Source organism: Pipra filicauda, unplaced genomic scaffold, assembly GCF_003945595.2.
Source record: "Pipra filicauda isolate LSUMZ 115617 unplaced genomic scaffold, ASM394559v2 scaffold601_size279085_pilon, whole genome shotgun sequence".
NCBI classification, from domain to species: domain Eukaryota; kingdom Metazoa; phylum Chordata; class Aves; order Passeriformes; family Pipridae; genus Pipra; species Pipra filicauda.
This window is the reverse complement of record NW_024104756.1, coordinates 192420-207326: the sequence shown is the minus strand read 5'-3', so window position 1 is coordinate 207326 and position 14907 is coordinate 192420. Positions and strand designations below refer to the sequence as shown.

The 14907-nt window shown below is 48.9% G+C and overlaps 2 protein-coding genes across 4 annotated transcripts in view; one reads left to right on the top strand and one right to left on the bottom strand.

Moving 5' to 3' along the window:
* Positions 1 to 502: 502 nt before the first annotated feature.
* On the bottom strand, positions 503 to 13766 carry WRAP73 (WD repeat containing, antisense to TP73). Of its 3 annotated transcripts, none has more exons than XM_027732315.2 (12): positions 13650 to 13766; positions 12517 to 12669; positions 11838 to 11954; positions 6386 to 6479; positions 5638 to 5741; positions 4789 to 4875; positions 4114 to 4248; positions 3944 to 4021; positions 2528 to 2633; positions 1926 to 2051; positions 1019 to 1210; positions 503 to 722 (listed from the first exon to the last, which is right to left on the bottom strand). In XM_027732315.2, the coding sequence occupies exons 1-12, from the start codon at positions 13716 to 13718 to the stop codon at positions 613 to 615; spliced, it is 1371 nt and encodes a 456-aa protein (XP_027588116.1). In that variant the 5' UTR covers positions 13719 to 13766; the 3' UTR covers positions 503 to 612. The 3 variants fall into 3 exon arrangements, with proteins under 3 accessions (XP_027588116.1, XP_027588117.1, XP_027588119.1); XM_027732316.2 differs by having other exon boundaries at positions 6386 to 6458; positions 13650 to 13765; XM_027732318.2 differs by lacking the exon at positions 13650 to 13766 and adding an exon at positions 13448 to 13522.
* TP73 (tumor protein p73) overlaps positions 11955 to 14907 on the top strand; it is a 30687-nt gene continuing 27734 nt past the window's right edge. Inside the window, exon 1 of the mRNA XM_039388041.1 lies at positions 11955 to 12122. Coding sequence (XP_039243975.1) covers positions 12091 to 12122 — 32 coding nt within the window. The 5' untranslated portion in view covers positions 11955 to 12090. The remainder of the gene's footprint in view (positions 12123 to 14907) is intronic.

The window sequence follows — 14907 nt, the reverse complement described above, 5'->3', positions numbered from 1 at the left end:
CAACTGCTCCTTCCCTACCAAACCACCCACTCCCAGTTGGCACCAGAGAATTGGGACAAAAACTGCCATTTCAGTTGCCTGTAATTCAACATCCTGAAATGTCAGTTGTCATCCCTCTTGTAAAGACTCCATGTAATAAATCCACAGTGGCCCAGGCACAGTTACTGCCTCCCATGTTGTGTGCAAATAAGTTTCCTCATGCTGGGATAAGTCACTGCATAATCACATCAAACTGACACAGACTTTAGAGTGCAGAGGTGCAGGTTTATAGTTTGTAACTATCAAAATATTTATTGGAAATTAGAAAATTTAAATAATAGCTATACATTATATACACACAGAGCTACAGTCTTGGAAAATAAGGGTTCAGAGTTGACACAGAGAAATGTTCAACTCCATCAGTATTCAGGTTTTTCTTGCAATCCAGACCCACTCCCTACATTTCAGTTGCTACATCACTCAAGTGCAATCACAATACTTCACACACTGAGCTTGGAGCTCCTTTAAATAAATAATTTATAAATACAAACACTTCAGATTGGGCAACACATTTTTACCCTTTTCCTCCTCCTTCCTCAGACTTGGGAGCATTCTTAGTGCATTTTAATTTTTTTATTTTACCTCTTCTCTTTCTAAGTAACACACACAGCAGTTGTCCTTACTCAGGAGCACCATGGAGTCCCCGCTGGAATGCCAGGAGAGAGACACGATCTGGAAGTCGCCTGCAGGAAGAGAGCAGAGTGTGTCAGCAAGGAGCTGGCAGCCCATCCTCCTGCTGGAGGAAAAGGCAGCTGGAATCAGTCACACAAATCCCTGTCAGCCCCGTGCTCTGTCCTCGATACATTTGACATTTGCTGCCTCGTTGTGAGCTCCTCCTTTTTTTGAGGATAAAAATACCCGCTTTTAAGAAGCTCCAAGAACACACCTGAGCCGTTTTCACGATAACACTCGGAGTGATTAGTAAGTGGAAAGCTATTTTGCCCCTGATCAGCTGGTGGCAGCTCCTGCAGGGCCTCACCTTCCCCGGGCACCTGGACGGCCACGCAGCCGGCGGGGGACCACAGGAACACTCTGCTGGTGCCCGTGCACAGCGCCAGGCGCGGCTGCCGAGGGTCCCACTGGAAACCCTGGATGGGGCACAGCTGCTCCAGCACCACCAACAGCTTCAGCCTCCGGATGTCCCAGACCCACACAGCGTTGGGAATGCTGTCTGCAAAGGAAGTGCCAGTCACGTAAGACTTGAAGGATGAAAGGGTCACACTTGTGTTTTTCAAACGGGCATTAACTGACACAAACATAAACTAACACAACACAAACCTTTAGGTGCACCCCAGGGGTGCCACCAATAGAGTCTTGCCAAGCAAAGCCTTCAGCATTGCCTTGGAAATATTGCAAAAACGGTAAAAGAAGTGACTTAGTACATCTCCCAGTTCTTCCCTGGCTTTTATCACATCAGTCTGTTTGGTGGGTTTTGCACCTGACCCACAGCTTTGGCATCCAGACATGAACAGCTCCTCAGGATCATTGAAGGGAAAGATGGAACATTAATTCCATGACTTTCACTATTTGAGGCAGTCAGAATCCCCCCTGCTACAGGCTGTGCAGAGTTCTGCCCTTCACAAGACCCAGGCTGTAAATGGAGGGGAAGATTTTTGTGTTCCATTTTCAACACAGTGACCTTGCACACACTTGAAGAAATACAAAAATCTACTATTTTCATCAAATGCAGAGCCAAGGCTGAGTTCCTGCTCTGATCAGCCATTCTGGCAGCTCACACCACTTGACATACACTAGAAGACAGAGGCTGGGTTGCCTCTGTAGTTACACGTCTCAGCAGAGCTGATTTTACAGAGCAACAAGTGCAATAAGAAACCCCCCCATTCCCAGAGAGGGTTTCCCTTTAAGGCAGAGCAGTCGGAACTTACCATTTTTGGTTGCCAGGAAACAATTATCTGCACTGAACGCCAACATCCCAACTCCCACTTTGGGATTTGCCCTGTCAGCAACTGGTTTGATATACTGTAAAGAAACTGGCACCTGGGAGATCTCATCTGGAACGGGAAAGAAAAGCACTTCACTAAGTGAGCCTGAATGGACAATGCATTTAAACCCCAGCTGTTAAAACCCATCATCCCTGAAGCGATAGGACCACATTTTACTCTTCTCCAAGATGTTCCAGTCCAAACTTCAATTCTTTTAAGATATTGCATATTCATATAGCCAGCTTATTATTTCCAGCCCTCCGACAAAAAAGGAAAGGCTGGAAATCCAGGCAGGTCTGAGATTAAATTAGGAAAATAAGGAGGGATCAAAATTTCCACTACCTTTTAACTAACATTTCAAACATTGGTGCAAAACAAAGGTCATTAACAGTGCCACAAACAATGAGATTGGTTTTTACTGCTCTTGAGAACATCCAGAGGATCTGTTCCACCATCCAAGGGGCAGAGTTCACCTACACCATTTATTTATAGAAAGACTTCCCATGGCAAACTCAAGTGTCTTGTTTAAGTAAACTTTGGCTTACATTTACTCTGTGTGCTGAAGAGAGAACTGGCCAATGCTTTTGTTGGAGGGAAAGAAAGTCTCTCTGTTTCAACAGATGGGGATTTCTCCACTTCTTTGTACACAATCTACAAAGAAACAAGTGAGAGTTCTACAGAAGGGCCTCGGAGAGTTTGATCATGGGCTGTTACCAAACACTCACACCCCACTGACTCTTTGCACATTTATTATATCTCAGAACCCCCTGGTTCATCAGAGGAAAGGGCTTTGGTAGACAGACATGGAATTCAGCATTCCAAGGGAATCCCAGGCTGTTTGGAGCATGATCAGTAAAAACACTCCTGTGACAAATACACAAACCTTGAAGTCTACAAGGAATGAATCTGCCACAGTGCCCCTCATTCATTATTCCTGACTGGAAAATAAATCATCCTCGTTACAGTGGGAACATGGATTTCATTTTTGCAGCCAAGAATCTTTAATCTGATTCTATCATAAATAAACTCAAACCAAGTGCAGCATTGCAGAAGGAAATAGCAAAAATATTTCAGCATGCCTACAACATATTCCCAAACACAAGCACCAGGCTAAAAAGCACCAACTGCAATTCCTGCCTGTGTAGTGGAGATTAACAGAGCTATTTCCATTTGTTTTCCATGACATATTTTACACCTAACTGGAAGTAAAAGCATTTCTCAGCCATGAGAAGCTTTGCTGAGGTGCTTTAATGGCTCGTGCCTTTCTTCTGGTTAAGGGACATGAGCAGAGTCGTGTGACCACTGCAGAGTTACAGTCCACACACAGACTCTGCCAGGAGACCTGTGCAGTCCCTCCTACAGTGGCAAACAACTCTACACACTGTTCTGGTTACCTCTGTGGATGAGATCAGCCTGGGATTTTTGGAACAAGACTAAAGCTCTGTGCCTGCTGCCAACGACCCAGAATCTGTCAGGCCTTGCAGGTACAGGTATAAAGGATAAAATCAACGCTGACAGATGTTCCAGGAAATGCTCTTTAGGTGAGCTGGATGAGCCTGTCCACACAGGATGTGCCTCTAAACATCACTGGAACTGGACTGTGATCAAAGTCAGGAACTGTATAAAGCTGAGACAAATCCCTCCTCCTTCCCATGGGCTGCACACCCAAATCTGTAATGCAGCCACCATCTACACCAAATACACTGGCATATGACAAGAGCATCTGAGAATCTCTTAGTGCTAAGGAGAAGATCACAGACACATATCCCATCAAATTTGAAAGGATCCACCCATTTTTCTTACATTCCCAAGTTTTCATGCAATTTCCCAAGCCCTAATTAGGTGTTGGGGGGGGGAAATCAAGGTCTCCAAAATTAAATGCATTTGTCAGCATCTTTCAGATACAAACAGCAGCACCAAAGCTCTGCTAACAACCCCATGGATTTTGGATCTGTACTTACAGTCTTTTTGCTGGCAATGGTTGCTGGATGCTCAAACTCTGTGATCTTCTTCCACGTCACGTGGTTCAAGATACGCACCTGGCTCAGGAAGCATTGCAAGAGCAGACTGTCAGGACAGGGCTCTACAAATGGTTTAGAAAAAAGAGGGAGAAAACAAACCTATTTCTCACCTTCTCATCAAAGCTGCCAATTGCCAGGAACTGGCTGCTGGGGCTCCAGGCAACCGACTTGATGCCCAGAGGCCACTCGTAGGCGCGGTAGGAGGAGAGCAGTCTGCCATCGAGGGAGTACAGCAGGAGCTTGTACTGCAACACAGACAGGCACTCTGAACACCAGCACGAGTGTCAGAAACCAAAGGCAGGCAAAGCACTCCTCCCAAACTCTCTCTGTTTAAAATGCAGCAAGTTAAATACAGAGGTCATGGTCTCTTATCTACGAGTTAGCAGGCTCCAGGCTTCATGGCTCACTTTTTGGATGAGTAGTTTTATAACTGTAAAATCACTGTGCAGTGCAATATCAGTGAAGCTGCAGAAGACTCTCACAGAGGATTCTTCCATTATTATTTCATTATTTCAATAGCACCTTCTGAAATGTCTACAATCAATTATTTTTTGCAAGATAAATTAGAAAGAATTTGCTGTCATTGAAGATTTACAGAACGGTGACACCCACTTGCAAGGGCATCCATCCCAAATATAAGTACAATATTAAACAAAAGCTGAACTCAAACCATTTTATGTTTAAAAGAAACATTTTAAACACCAGGTTTTTTTAGTTACTGCTTTCTCCATGATGCCTAAAGACCAGCTGAACTCTCTCAAGAAAATTATCTGCTTTTTTCCTACCTCCAGGCATGAGTCCCACGCTGCCAGCACACAGCCATTAGGAGCCCACTCAATCCCAAACAGATCCTGTGTTTCAGTGTCAAAATGCTGCTCCCAAAAGAGAAACCACAAACCCATTTGAAATATTATGTCAACGAATCCTGACAGAATGTTCAGTTTTATACTTTCAAGGGCTACCACAAATGCAAAAGAGCCTTTTGCATGCCAGAGTAGAAACAGAAATATTTCCTTTTGTAATATTTGCTTCCCTTTATAGAAAGGGCAAAAGTTTCTATACCTTCAAATGAACAGCATTTCATAAGAAAATTAAATTAGTTACACTGAAACAGTCAAGAAATCCAGGTAGAATTCCTTGTCTCAAAGTCTGGTACAGGATCATAGAACCCCAGAATGGTATGAGCTGGAAGGGACCTTAAAGTTCATTTTGTTCCATCCCCCTGCCATGGGCAGGGACACCTTCCACTAGAACAGGTTGCTCCAAGCCCTGTCCAACCTGGCATTGAACACTTCCAAGGATGGGGCAGCCACAACCTCCACAACAAAGATTATTAGGGAAGAGCTCAGGAACACAACAAGCACTTAGTGATAGTTCCCAAATTTTTCTATCAGCTTCTAGTGAGCCTCAGAATTCCTGAGCCACAGGTGACACTGCACATAGACAAGTTCCTGCTTGGTTTAATTGCTCAGATCCACCCAGTTCCCCACAGCAGTGCCACCCTTCCCGGACTGATCTCACGAGTGAACAGTTTATATCACACATTCTGAGTATCTAGCACTTGCTACTCTCACTATTACTACTGTAGTAATGTTACAGCACATGTAGCAGTGGGAGGAGAGGGCAGAGCTTACCCTGAGGAGCTGCCAGTTGCTGCACACGAAGATGCTGATGAAGTCCTTGCAGTCGCGGCGCTCTGCCACGGCCATGTAACGCCCGTCCTTGGTGAAAACCACCCCTGCCAGGGGACAGAGTTCATTAAAACTGTGTTAAACAGAAGAGAGACAACAAGGCAGGACGGCTGATGAGTCTTCAGTGAGGAACAGTTACTCCCAATTCAAAGCAGAAACGAAAGAGCAGAAAGAATCTCTTCGCAGAAGGTCACATTAATCAAGGCAAAGCACAGTGTTACTGATTCGCTTGTGTCAGCAATTTTTGAGCTTGGAATGTACAATTTCTCAGGATGCAGAGCTTCAAAACACATCTGATCACTGACAGTTGTTATATAAACCCCACAGATTTCAAGTAACCACTTCATTTAGCCTGGCTAAATGGATCAGTTATGCAACCATCAGTTCTCCACCAACTCTCAGGCATTGCTTCCCATCCACTACAATTTTATCTGGAATACATAATTGTCTTTGTCATCTGTGGGACACAACCCTCAGGCAGGAAACTGCTCTCCACAGCCATGTGGCCTGACAGCCCTGGCACGAGCTTCCCTTTCCAACCCTTCCACGTGCAAAAGATGAGAAAGGCCACTTTGGATTAATGTTTTTCCACCACAGCACATCCAGCTTAATTTTATGCCTTCACACTAAATTCATTTTTTCCTGTCTACCACATTAAAAGGCCATTGCTGGGTAGATGTGTGACACTCACCCTGCTGACACGCTTTGGGGTACTTGATGTAGGACACAGACTTGGTGCACAAGGACCACACCGTTATCCGCAGCTGGCAGAGAGACAGGGAGCACTTTGGGTTATTTTTGTAGATAAAAAAAAAAGAATTAAGCAAATAGAAAAACATCAGCCTAGTTCAGCAACACAAAGTAGATCAATGAACCTTCTGTGGTTAATTAAACTCTGTGGCTACTCAGTATGGCTCAATGTGGGTGAGGAGTTCTCTCCCAGCCCCCTGCAGATAGCAGGGTATTTACCCCAAATTTACATTGCACCACACTGAATACTCTAGAGGGGTGCACAAAATTCACACCACCAACGTGGAGATTTGCATTTTGCACTTCCCTCCTCAGCCATACACAAGGAGGCAATGTTACAGAATTACTGAAAATTTAGAAAACACCCCAAACCTGCCCTGCCAAGCAAGGCATGACACTGGTGTTCAGGGGATTTCTGGAGCTGCAAAGGGCAGGCAGCTGCAGACCCAGCCTCCCCACAGCTCCCCAAGGTCACAGCTGCACCCCAGGCTCGGCCCTGCCATCTGCACATTATCCAGTTAAAAACAAATACTCCCTCTCCCTTGGCAACGGCAGGCCCAGACCCAGGGACACTCAGGATGGCACAGGAACCTTTGCATTTGGAGCTGCAGAGACCACAGACAGCTTTTCCCTTGTGTTTTTCTACGTTTTACTGCACTGAGGTAAGATTCCAGAAGAGTTGCAGGTAGAGCTTTTTGCAGTAAAGAAGATTTTTTTCCTAATATCCAATCCAAACCTACTCTCTGTCAGTTTGAAGCCATTCCCCCTTGTCCTGTCTCTCCAGGCCCTTGTCCAAAGTCTCTCTCCATCTTTCTTGTGGGCTCCCTTCAGGCACTGGAAGGCCACAATTAGGTCACTCTGGAGTCTTCTCTTCTCCAGGCTGAACAATCCCAATTCTCTCAGCTTTTTCCTCCCAGCAGAGCTGCTCCATCCCTTTGATCATCCTGGGGCCTCCTCTGGACTCGCTCCAGCAGCTCCATGTCCTTGCTGTGCTGTTCCCCAGAACTGGAGGCAGCTCTGCAGTGGGGTCTCACCTGAGCAGGGCAGAGGGGCAGAATCCCCCCTACAAGTGTAGCAGGTCCTGGAGGAATCCACGAGATGAAGGGCATTAATCAGGTTTTATCCCTGCACCCCTCACTTCCGGCCACAGGAGCCCAGCGTTGTCAGACTGCTCCTCTGCAAGGTTTACTTTAAAAATACCAACACGATGCCTCCACACATTCTCCTGCAGCAACTGCAGTGCTGAAATGCTGCTGGGGACTATTAATTGCAGCCCTAAATGCACTGGCTGCTCTGCCTCCCCCGAGCAAAACACACAGCACACATTCCCCAGCCACTTAATACAAGCTTAGCAGCTGCAGGCTTCGAATGCTGAGGGCTGGATCGTCATTTCTCCTGACAAAGGCATCCGAGTTTACACTTGTGCTGCCACTTGGCCTCACGATCAGCTCCCCTGGCCATCCTGGACCACCTTGGCTGCTCTGAGCCTCAGGAGGCAAAACCTTGCTGCTCACGTGGATCTCAAGTGCACAGGAAGAGGGAAATGTCTGGAGGTGAGACACAGCACATCCCACGCTGAGCCCCCACTGTCACCTCTGCCCTGCCCGAGGCTCCACCGCAAGGAAAAGGCAATTACACCCTCCTTTTGAAGTCTTTCTGCATCCATCTCTGCTCCACCATGGAGCCACTGAATCATTTGGGTTGGAAAAGGCCTCAAAGTCCAACCTGTGCCCAATGTCCCCAGCCCAGAGCACTGAGTGCCACGTCCAGTCCTTCCCTGGACATCTCCAGGGGTGGGGACTCCACCACCTCCCTGGGCAGCCCCTTCCTAGGTCTGACCACCCCTTCCAGGAGGAAATTCCTCCTGGTGTCCAACCTGAACCTCCCCTGCCACAGCTTGAGGCCGTTTCCTCTTGCCCTGTTGCTTGCTGCCTGTTCAGCTTCGCTCCCTCTCTCCTGCCAGGGCTGCAGGCTCAAATGACTCCTGCAAGTCAGAGCCCATGGACCCACTCTGCCCCAACCCTCTGTAACCTCTCACCCAACTCACCCAACCTGAGGGTTTGGCCCAGTGTAAGAAACGTTCAAAACCAAACCATTTTGACTCCTGCAATCAGGATCCTTTTCTGTTGTTCCATTTGTGCACACTCAAGACGTTCCCACAAACTGAGAATCTCACATTATGTGCTTAATGCATGGATTTCACACCCCCTTACCTGGATTAACAGTGTGTTTACAATTAAATTGTGACAGAAAGGGAAAACCTGCATACTCCCACCTAGAACATTATTCCACAATCTCACCCAAGTTGCCAACATAAATTAGATGAAGAAGATTAGAAAGATTATGTCACAGCTCACAGAAAGGATCAGGAAAGACGGAAACATCAAACACAGAGAAACAAAACTTTTCAAAAATGACAGGAAATTTGCATTGCTGCTTGTTGCCTTTCTCATGGAATTTGGGGGGAAGGGACAATTGCCTTTGTAGCAGGAGAACAGACCATGGTCCATTAATTCTGCAGCAAGCCCTTCTCCACTGCTCCTTTTGGGGGATACTTTCTGTCCAGCATCGATGACTCGACTGAGGGGAGCTGTCAAACTCAAATCCTCACGATAATGGTGTCTGAGAAGTTTTCAGCTGTTGTTTTGCAGTGGAAAAACAAACCAAAAGCAGAAGCATTTTTAAAATAGCCTAAAAACAGCTGAGAAATAAAAAGTATTTGGATGGTAACGTGATAAACAGTGTCCAGCGCCGGGTCCAGGACTACGGCCCGATGTTGACAGCTCCAGGCAGGTGTAGGACTGGTGATTTTCAGCAGACAAAAACACACTTTTAAACAACCTACAGCTCAAATGACTGTCAACTCTTGTCCCAGACTTGACTGGGTCACTCGGCCCCTTACATAGCAGTGTCTGTCAGCACTGGATTTCAGAAGATTATTCGGAGCACATTCCTCGCCAGAAAGCATTTTTCAGCCAACGCAGCCACTCACAGTTACTAAGGATTAGCCCGGATACACACAAAAACACACACTTCTCCCTGCTGCTGGAGTTCCAGAGAAGCTCCTTAATGCTTAAGGACCTAACGTGGAAGGAGAGAAAGTACAGTGTATGTAGTTTATAAGCACAGCTCTTCAGAGAAGGACTCCAGAACATCTTCACACCATTTATCCCAAAACACAAGGGTCATGAGGAAGCACAGAATCCTGGAATGGTTTGGGTTGGAAGGGAGCTTCAAGATCATCCAGTTCCACTGACATCTTCCTCTTGACCAGGTTGTTCCAAGTCCTGTCCAACCTGGCCTTAAACATCTCCAGGGACATGAAGAGGATCCACTTGCTTTCTCCAGATCTTTCACCTGTCACCTATGCCTCTAAATTCTGGAGGAACAACGGCACTGGTTCGATATCTTCCACAGGACACTGCCTCCCAGAGTGGATCTTAGGAGAGAAATGCAGACCACAAAAAGACTGACTGCAAGTTAGTTGAATCCCAAAAGTGGGTGTCAAAAGCTGGTTCCAGACTCTGTTCAGTAGTGCCCAGCAACAGGACAAGGAGTGATAGCCATAAATGACATAAATGACAGCAAGTTCCACCTCAACACAAGGAAGAATTTCTTTCCATGGAGCACTGGAACAGGAGCCTAGGGAGGGCATGGAGTTTCCCTCTCTAGAGCCATTCCCAACCCACCTGGACACATTCCTGTGTCACCTGCTCCAGATGACCCTGCCTTTGCAGGGGGTTGGACTGGATGATCTCCAGAGGGCTATTCTGGGATTCTGTAATGATTTTTCTGAGGCACTGGTAAGTACAGACTGCTAGAAATTAATAAGTACAAACACATCCCTTAAAAAAAAAAATTTCAGGGAATAAGAAAGTAACTTCTGAGCTTTCAGTGGAGCTCACACACTGACTTGAAGCATTACATGAGTGATTAGTTGGTGCTGTCTGAAAGTGCCAGGAGGCCAAAGTTGAGCTGAGCTGGCTGGTGGGGAACCCCCAAATCCCCCAGGCAATCACTGGATTTGATAACATGCTGATATTAAATATCCTCACAGTTTGCCCCCAGCACTGCCCACGTCTGTCCCCCCAGACTGTGGATTTAGCAGAGGGAGTAAACACAGCTCGGAGCGCGGCCGGGCCCAGGCAGCTGTCTGACAACAGCTAATTTAGCAACCTGTTTACAGCTGGAGAGGAAACTTATCCCAACACAGATGCCAACTTGGCAAAGGCTTAATGAAATCCTCTAAGGTCAAAGCAAGTTCTGTTGGGAGGCAATAAATCCTTGCTGGGCCACCCCCACACACACGTGCCAGGAGATACTCCCTGGGAGCACAGAGTACCCGCCTGCAGTGTCCTGACTCCTCCACTGCTGCCTGGCCAGCAGGGATGGCTGCACTGCCTCCAGGGTGCAACTCTGGGCTCACTTTTTAATTTTAATTGCCATCAGAGTAATTCACGTCCGGGAAAACCAAGGCCTAAACTCATCACTCCTCGTACTCCACAGTCTAAAGGGGTGGGTCTGCACACACACACAGTCCCTGTCTGTACCCCCCTGACACTGGGGTTTGCCCAAAAAAAAAGAAGGAAGAAATCTTGCAATGCAGCATGGGAATTCAGTGCTAGCCAGGACCATGGCACAAAACCCTGCCACCTAAAACCCAGCCAAAGGTTTGAAAAGAGTAAACACAAGGAGAAATGTAGCTCTCATATGTAGTTCTTGGCTATTTTCTGACCCTTCGTTATTGTACTGACTCATCAGCTCTAATCCAAAGGTGGACCAGTCAGAAACCACAGGCCTTCCAACCTGGATTCTACCATAGTGTGCATTCCCCAACATGGCTCTTAATAAGCACTTAGAGGTGTTTTAATTTTAATTTTCCAACTGGTTCCATCAGTAGTCTGACTCCTGTGTATCAAATCAAACAACTGGGAAAGTATTTCCAAGACCTGGATCTAAATCTCATCTCACAGGTCAATAAACCTAAGCCTGTATTTTTTAATTACATATCACTCAAACAAATATGGCTTGGGTTTGTTGTTTGGGGTTTTTTTGCTAGAAATCCTGCAAACAACATATTGGATTTCTAAAATTCTAAATTTGATGAATGCCATAAAAATATCAAAATTATCAGAATATGTTCTCAAACACATAATTTTACCTTCAAATTTGAGAGTCCATTTTCTATCTTATCACCAGAAGCAAGAGAATAAAGTGTTAATGGAACAACAAACATCCACCCCGGAATTAACCTGGGTTACACACGGGAACACAGAGCTGCACTCGTGTTCTCCACCACCACTGCAGCTTTAAGAGCTCTGGGTTATTTTAGGAGGCAAAGGGCAGACAGCAACATCTGACACCGTGGAGAGCAATCCTGACTTGACACTCACATGGAACTCGGTGGTGTTGAGGATGTGACGCCCGTCCGGACTCCAGCAGGAAGCCACCAATCCCGCCGAGCCCTCGTCGATCTTACAGTGCCAGTCCGGCTGCTCCAGGGACCAGACCTGGGGCAGGGGGCAACCAGACAGTGCAGGGAACAACAGCTCATCGACCCCTCTGCTCAGGGGAATTCCCTACAGCTGAGAACACGCTGCTGCACCCCATTCCAGGCAGCCCAGGAGCCCCTGACCGCCCGTGGCCATGAAGGACTGGCGCTGGATCCCACTGCAAAAGTGAGTCCCACCCCTCTGGGTGATAATGGAAGTGGCAAATGAGGTGGGGTTGGTTTTTCTGTGACAAATATTCTGAATATTCAATACTTAAAAAACAGTTTTAGACTGTTCAACAAGTCTGCATGTTATTTATTTTCTACTGCAGTAAGAAACTGGTACGATAATCTCCAGCTTTGATTTGTTTTATTAAATATTTTTATTCTAAATATTCTTTTTCAAAGTAAGATGTTTGTTATGGCTTTAAAAATCCTGGCATGCTGGGTTATCCTCAAACTGCATTATCAACATCAGGAACTTCAGCAGACCTTCAGACTAGTGCTGGCTATTAAGCTCTCACTCCCAGCACACCCAAATTCCCACCAGGAAACAGATTCTCTCCTGCTTTTGTCCTCACCTGGACAATCCCTCGCTTGTACATGGCACACAGGATGAACAGGGAGTCCGATGACCACTCGATGTACTGGATCTTATCCAGGCAGGTGTAGAGCTGGCAGACCTGGAGGGAACTCACATCCCGGACCACCAAGCGGTGCTGGACACACGAGGCCTGAGCGGGACAGGAACAGGGCTGAGCAGGGGAGCATCCTGGGCTGGAGCACTGGGACTGTCCCTGCCAGGCTGCCACTGCCCAGCTCACTGCCATCCAGGGTGTAAGTTCAGAGAGGGTCAGAGTCACGTTTTCAAGAAAAAATTCCTCCCTGGGGTGGGGAGGCCCTGGCACAGGCTGTCCAGAGAAGCTGTGGCTGCCTCATTCCTGGCACTGGGTGATCTTGAAGGTCCCTTCCAGCCCAAACCATTCTGTGATTCTGTAATTCTATTCTGTGTGCGCTGAGCTCACTGCAAACTACAATGAGAACAGCTAAACCAGGAGGGAAGGAGGTTACAGTAATAAATAGAATCCTCATTCATTCAATCACTCCTGGCTAAGTAAGTCTGCTCTTGCAAAACGACTCTTTATCTTATAACTTATTTTATTTCGTAGAATCCAAGAACGGTTTGGGTTGGAAGGGACCTTAAAGCCCATCCAGTCCCATCCCTGCCACAGGCAGGGACACCTTCCACCAGCCCAGGGTGCTCCAAGCCCCGTCCAACCTGGCCTTGGGCACTTCCAGGGATGGGGCAGCCACAGCTTCTCTGGGCAACCTGTGCCAGGGCCTCCCCACCCTCTCAGAGAGGAATTTTCCCGCACTATCCCCTCTAACCCTGCCCTGCGGCACTTTGAAGCCATTGCCCCCTGTCCTGTCCCTCCAGGCCCTTGCAGAAAGTCCCTTTCCATCCTTCCTGCGGCTCCCTTCAGGTACTAATTAAAGCACCAATTAATTTACCTAAGGTTCGTTTAGCCTCAGCCAGGCCTCCGTTACAGACCCTCGCCGCCCCGCTCAGGGCTCGCACCCGCGGCCTCCGGGGCTCCGCCGCTCCGTGTCCGGCCCGGCCCGGGGGCCCCGCGCCGCGGCCGCTCGGGGGCTCCGCCAACCGCCCCGGCCCGGCCCGGGCGGAGCGGCCCCGCTGCCCGCGGCCGGTACTCACCAGGCACTTCCCGTCGGGGGAGAAGCGGCCCAGGAGCCCCGAGAGCTCGAACAGCTCCGAGAAGTTCATGGCGGGGGCGGCGGCGCCGGGATTCGAACCCGCCGCGCTGGGCCCGCCCCGCTGCTCTCCCCGCCGGAAGGGGCGGGGCCGCCGCGCGCCGGGGGGGTGCGGTGCCCGCGCCGGGCCGGCAGGGGGCGCCCTGCGACGGGAACGCGCCTCGGGAGGTCATTGATATGCAAATGAGACGTTAATGAGGCGCTTAATGAGCCGAGGGGGGTGTTCCCCCTCCTCCGTCCCCTCCGGGGTTGGCGGAGCTCCCCATCCTCAGAGAGCCGCCCCCTGTCATATGGCGCCTTTCCGCGGGCAGTATCCCGCGCCCGGGAGTGCCCTGGGTAATTAATCGCCCCTTCCGGCTAATCAGCCCTCCCGGCTAATTACCGACAAGTGACAGGAGCACAGGCGGGACGTCCCCGCCGGGTTCCCCGGGCAGGACAGAGAAACTGACAATTGCAATAGAGGTGCCCCAGAGAAAGGATGTGAATGGACTGGAATCCATCAATCAACAAACAGACAAATAAATAAATAAGTACCTACAAACATACAGACACACCAGCGAAGGGGCAGAAGCCAGATAACCCCTCCCGCGGGACATATTCCCTTGGGAAACAGCCCGAGGGGGGACGGGGGCGGTGACAGGGACGCGTGTCCCCAACACGCTCCGGATCCCACGCGTCCCTTCCCGGGGGAACACACGGCTGCCCTCGCCCCTCCGCTCCGAACCCCAGCATTTTCGGGTGGCAGCAGCCCGGCTCCCGTCCCAGTGACAGCACGGTCCGGGTGCGACCCACCCTCCTGCTCAGGGACCACAGCCACCATCATCTAAAAATAAACCTCCCGATCAGAGAAACGCTCGCGTCTTGTTTTCACTGCGGATTATTTGGGTTCCAAAAACCAGTTACAGGCACTCCGGTGTATTTGAGGTGGGTTAAACGCAGCAGTTTTCTGGCCCGTGGCAGAGGGACAGACGCGACAGCCGCCCTGCCGCCACCACCTGCGGTGTCCCTGCCCGTGGAACAAAACGAGCTTTAAGGTCCCTTCCAACCCAAGCGCTCCGATTAAACCCCCGCAGCCGCCTCGGGCGAGGCGCTCCCTGCCCTGGAGTCGCTCTGGCACTGGTGACCAGCTTAATTCCCCGGCACGCTCGGCTGAGCATTCCCCACCCCCTTGCAACTGCCTCCTGTTCCAGGAAGGAGCGCAC

What these genes read in the sequence shown, in the direction of transcription:
- WRAP73 (XM_027732315.2), bottom strand. Translation starts at nt 13,718, where the DNA reads ATGAACTTCTCGGAGCTGTTCGAGCTCTCGGGGCTCCTGGGCCGCTTC. An exon ending in CCCCAAAGCGTGTCAGCAGG is followed by an intron (nt 5,742 to 6,385) that starts GTGAGTGTCACA and finishes GTCCCCTGGCAG; the next exon opens with GGGTGGTTTTCACCAAGGAC. An exon ending in CTTCAGCACACAGAGTAAAT is followed by an intron (nt 2,052 to 2,527) that starts GTAAGCCAAAGT and finishes TTCCCGTTCCAG; the next exon opens with ATGAGATCTCCCAGGTGCCA.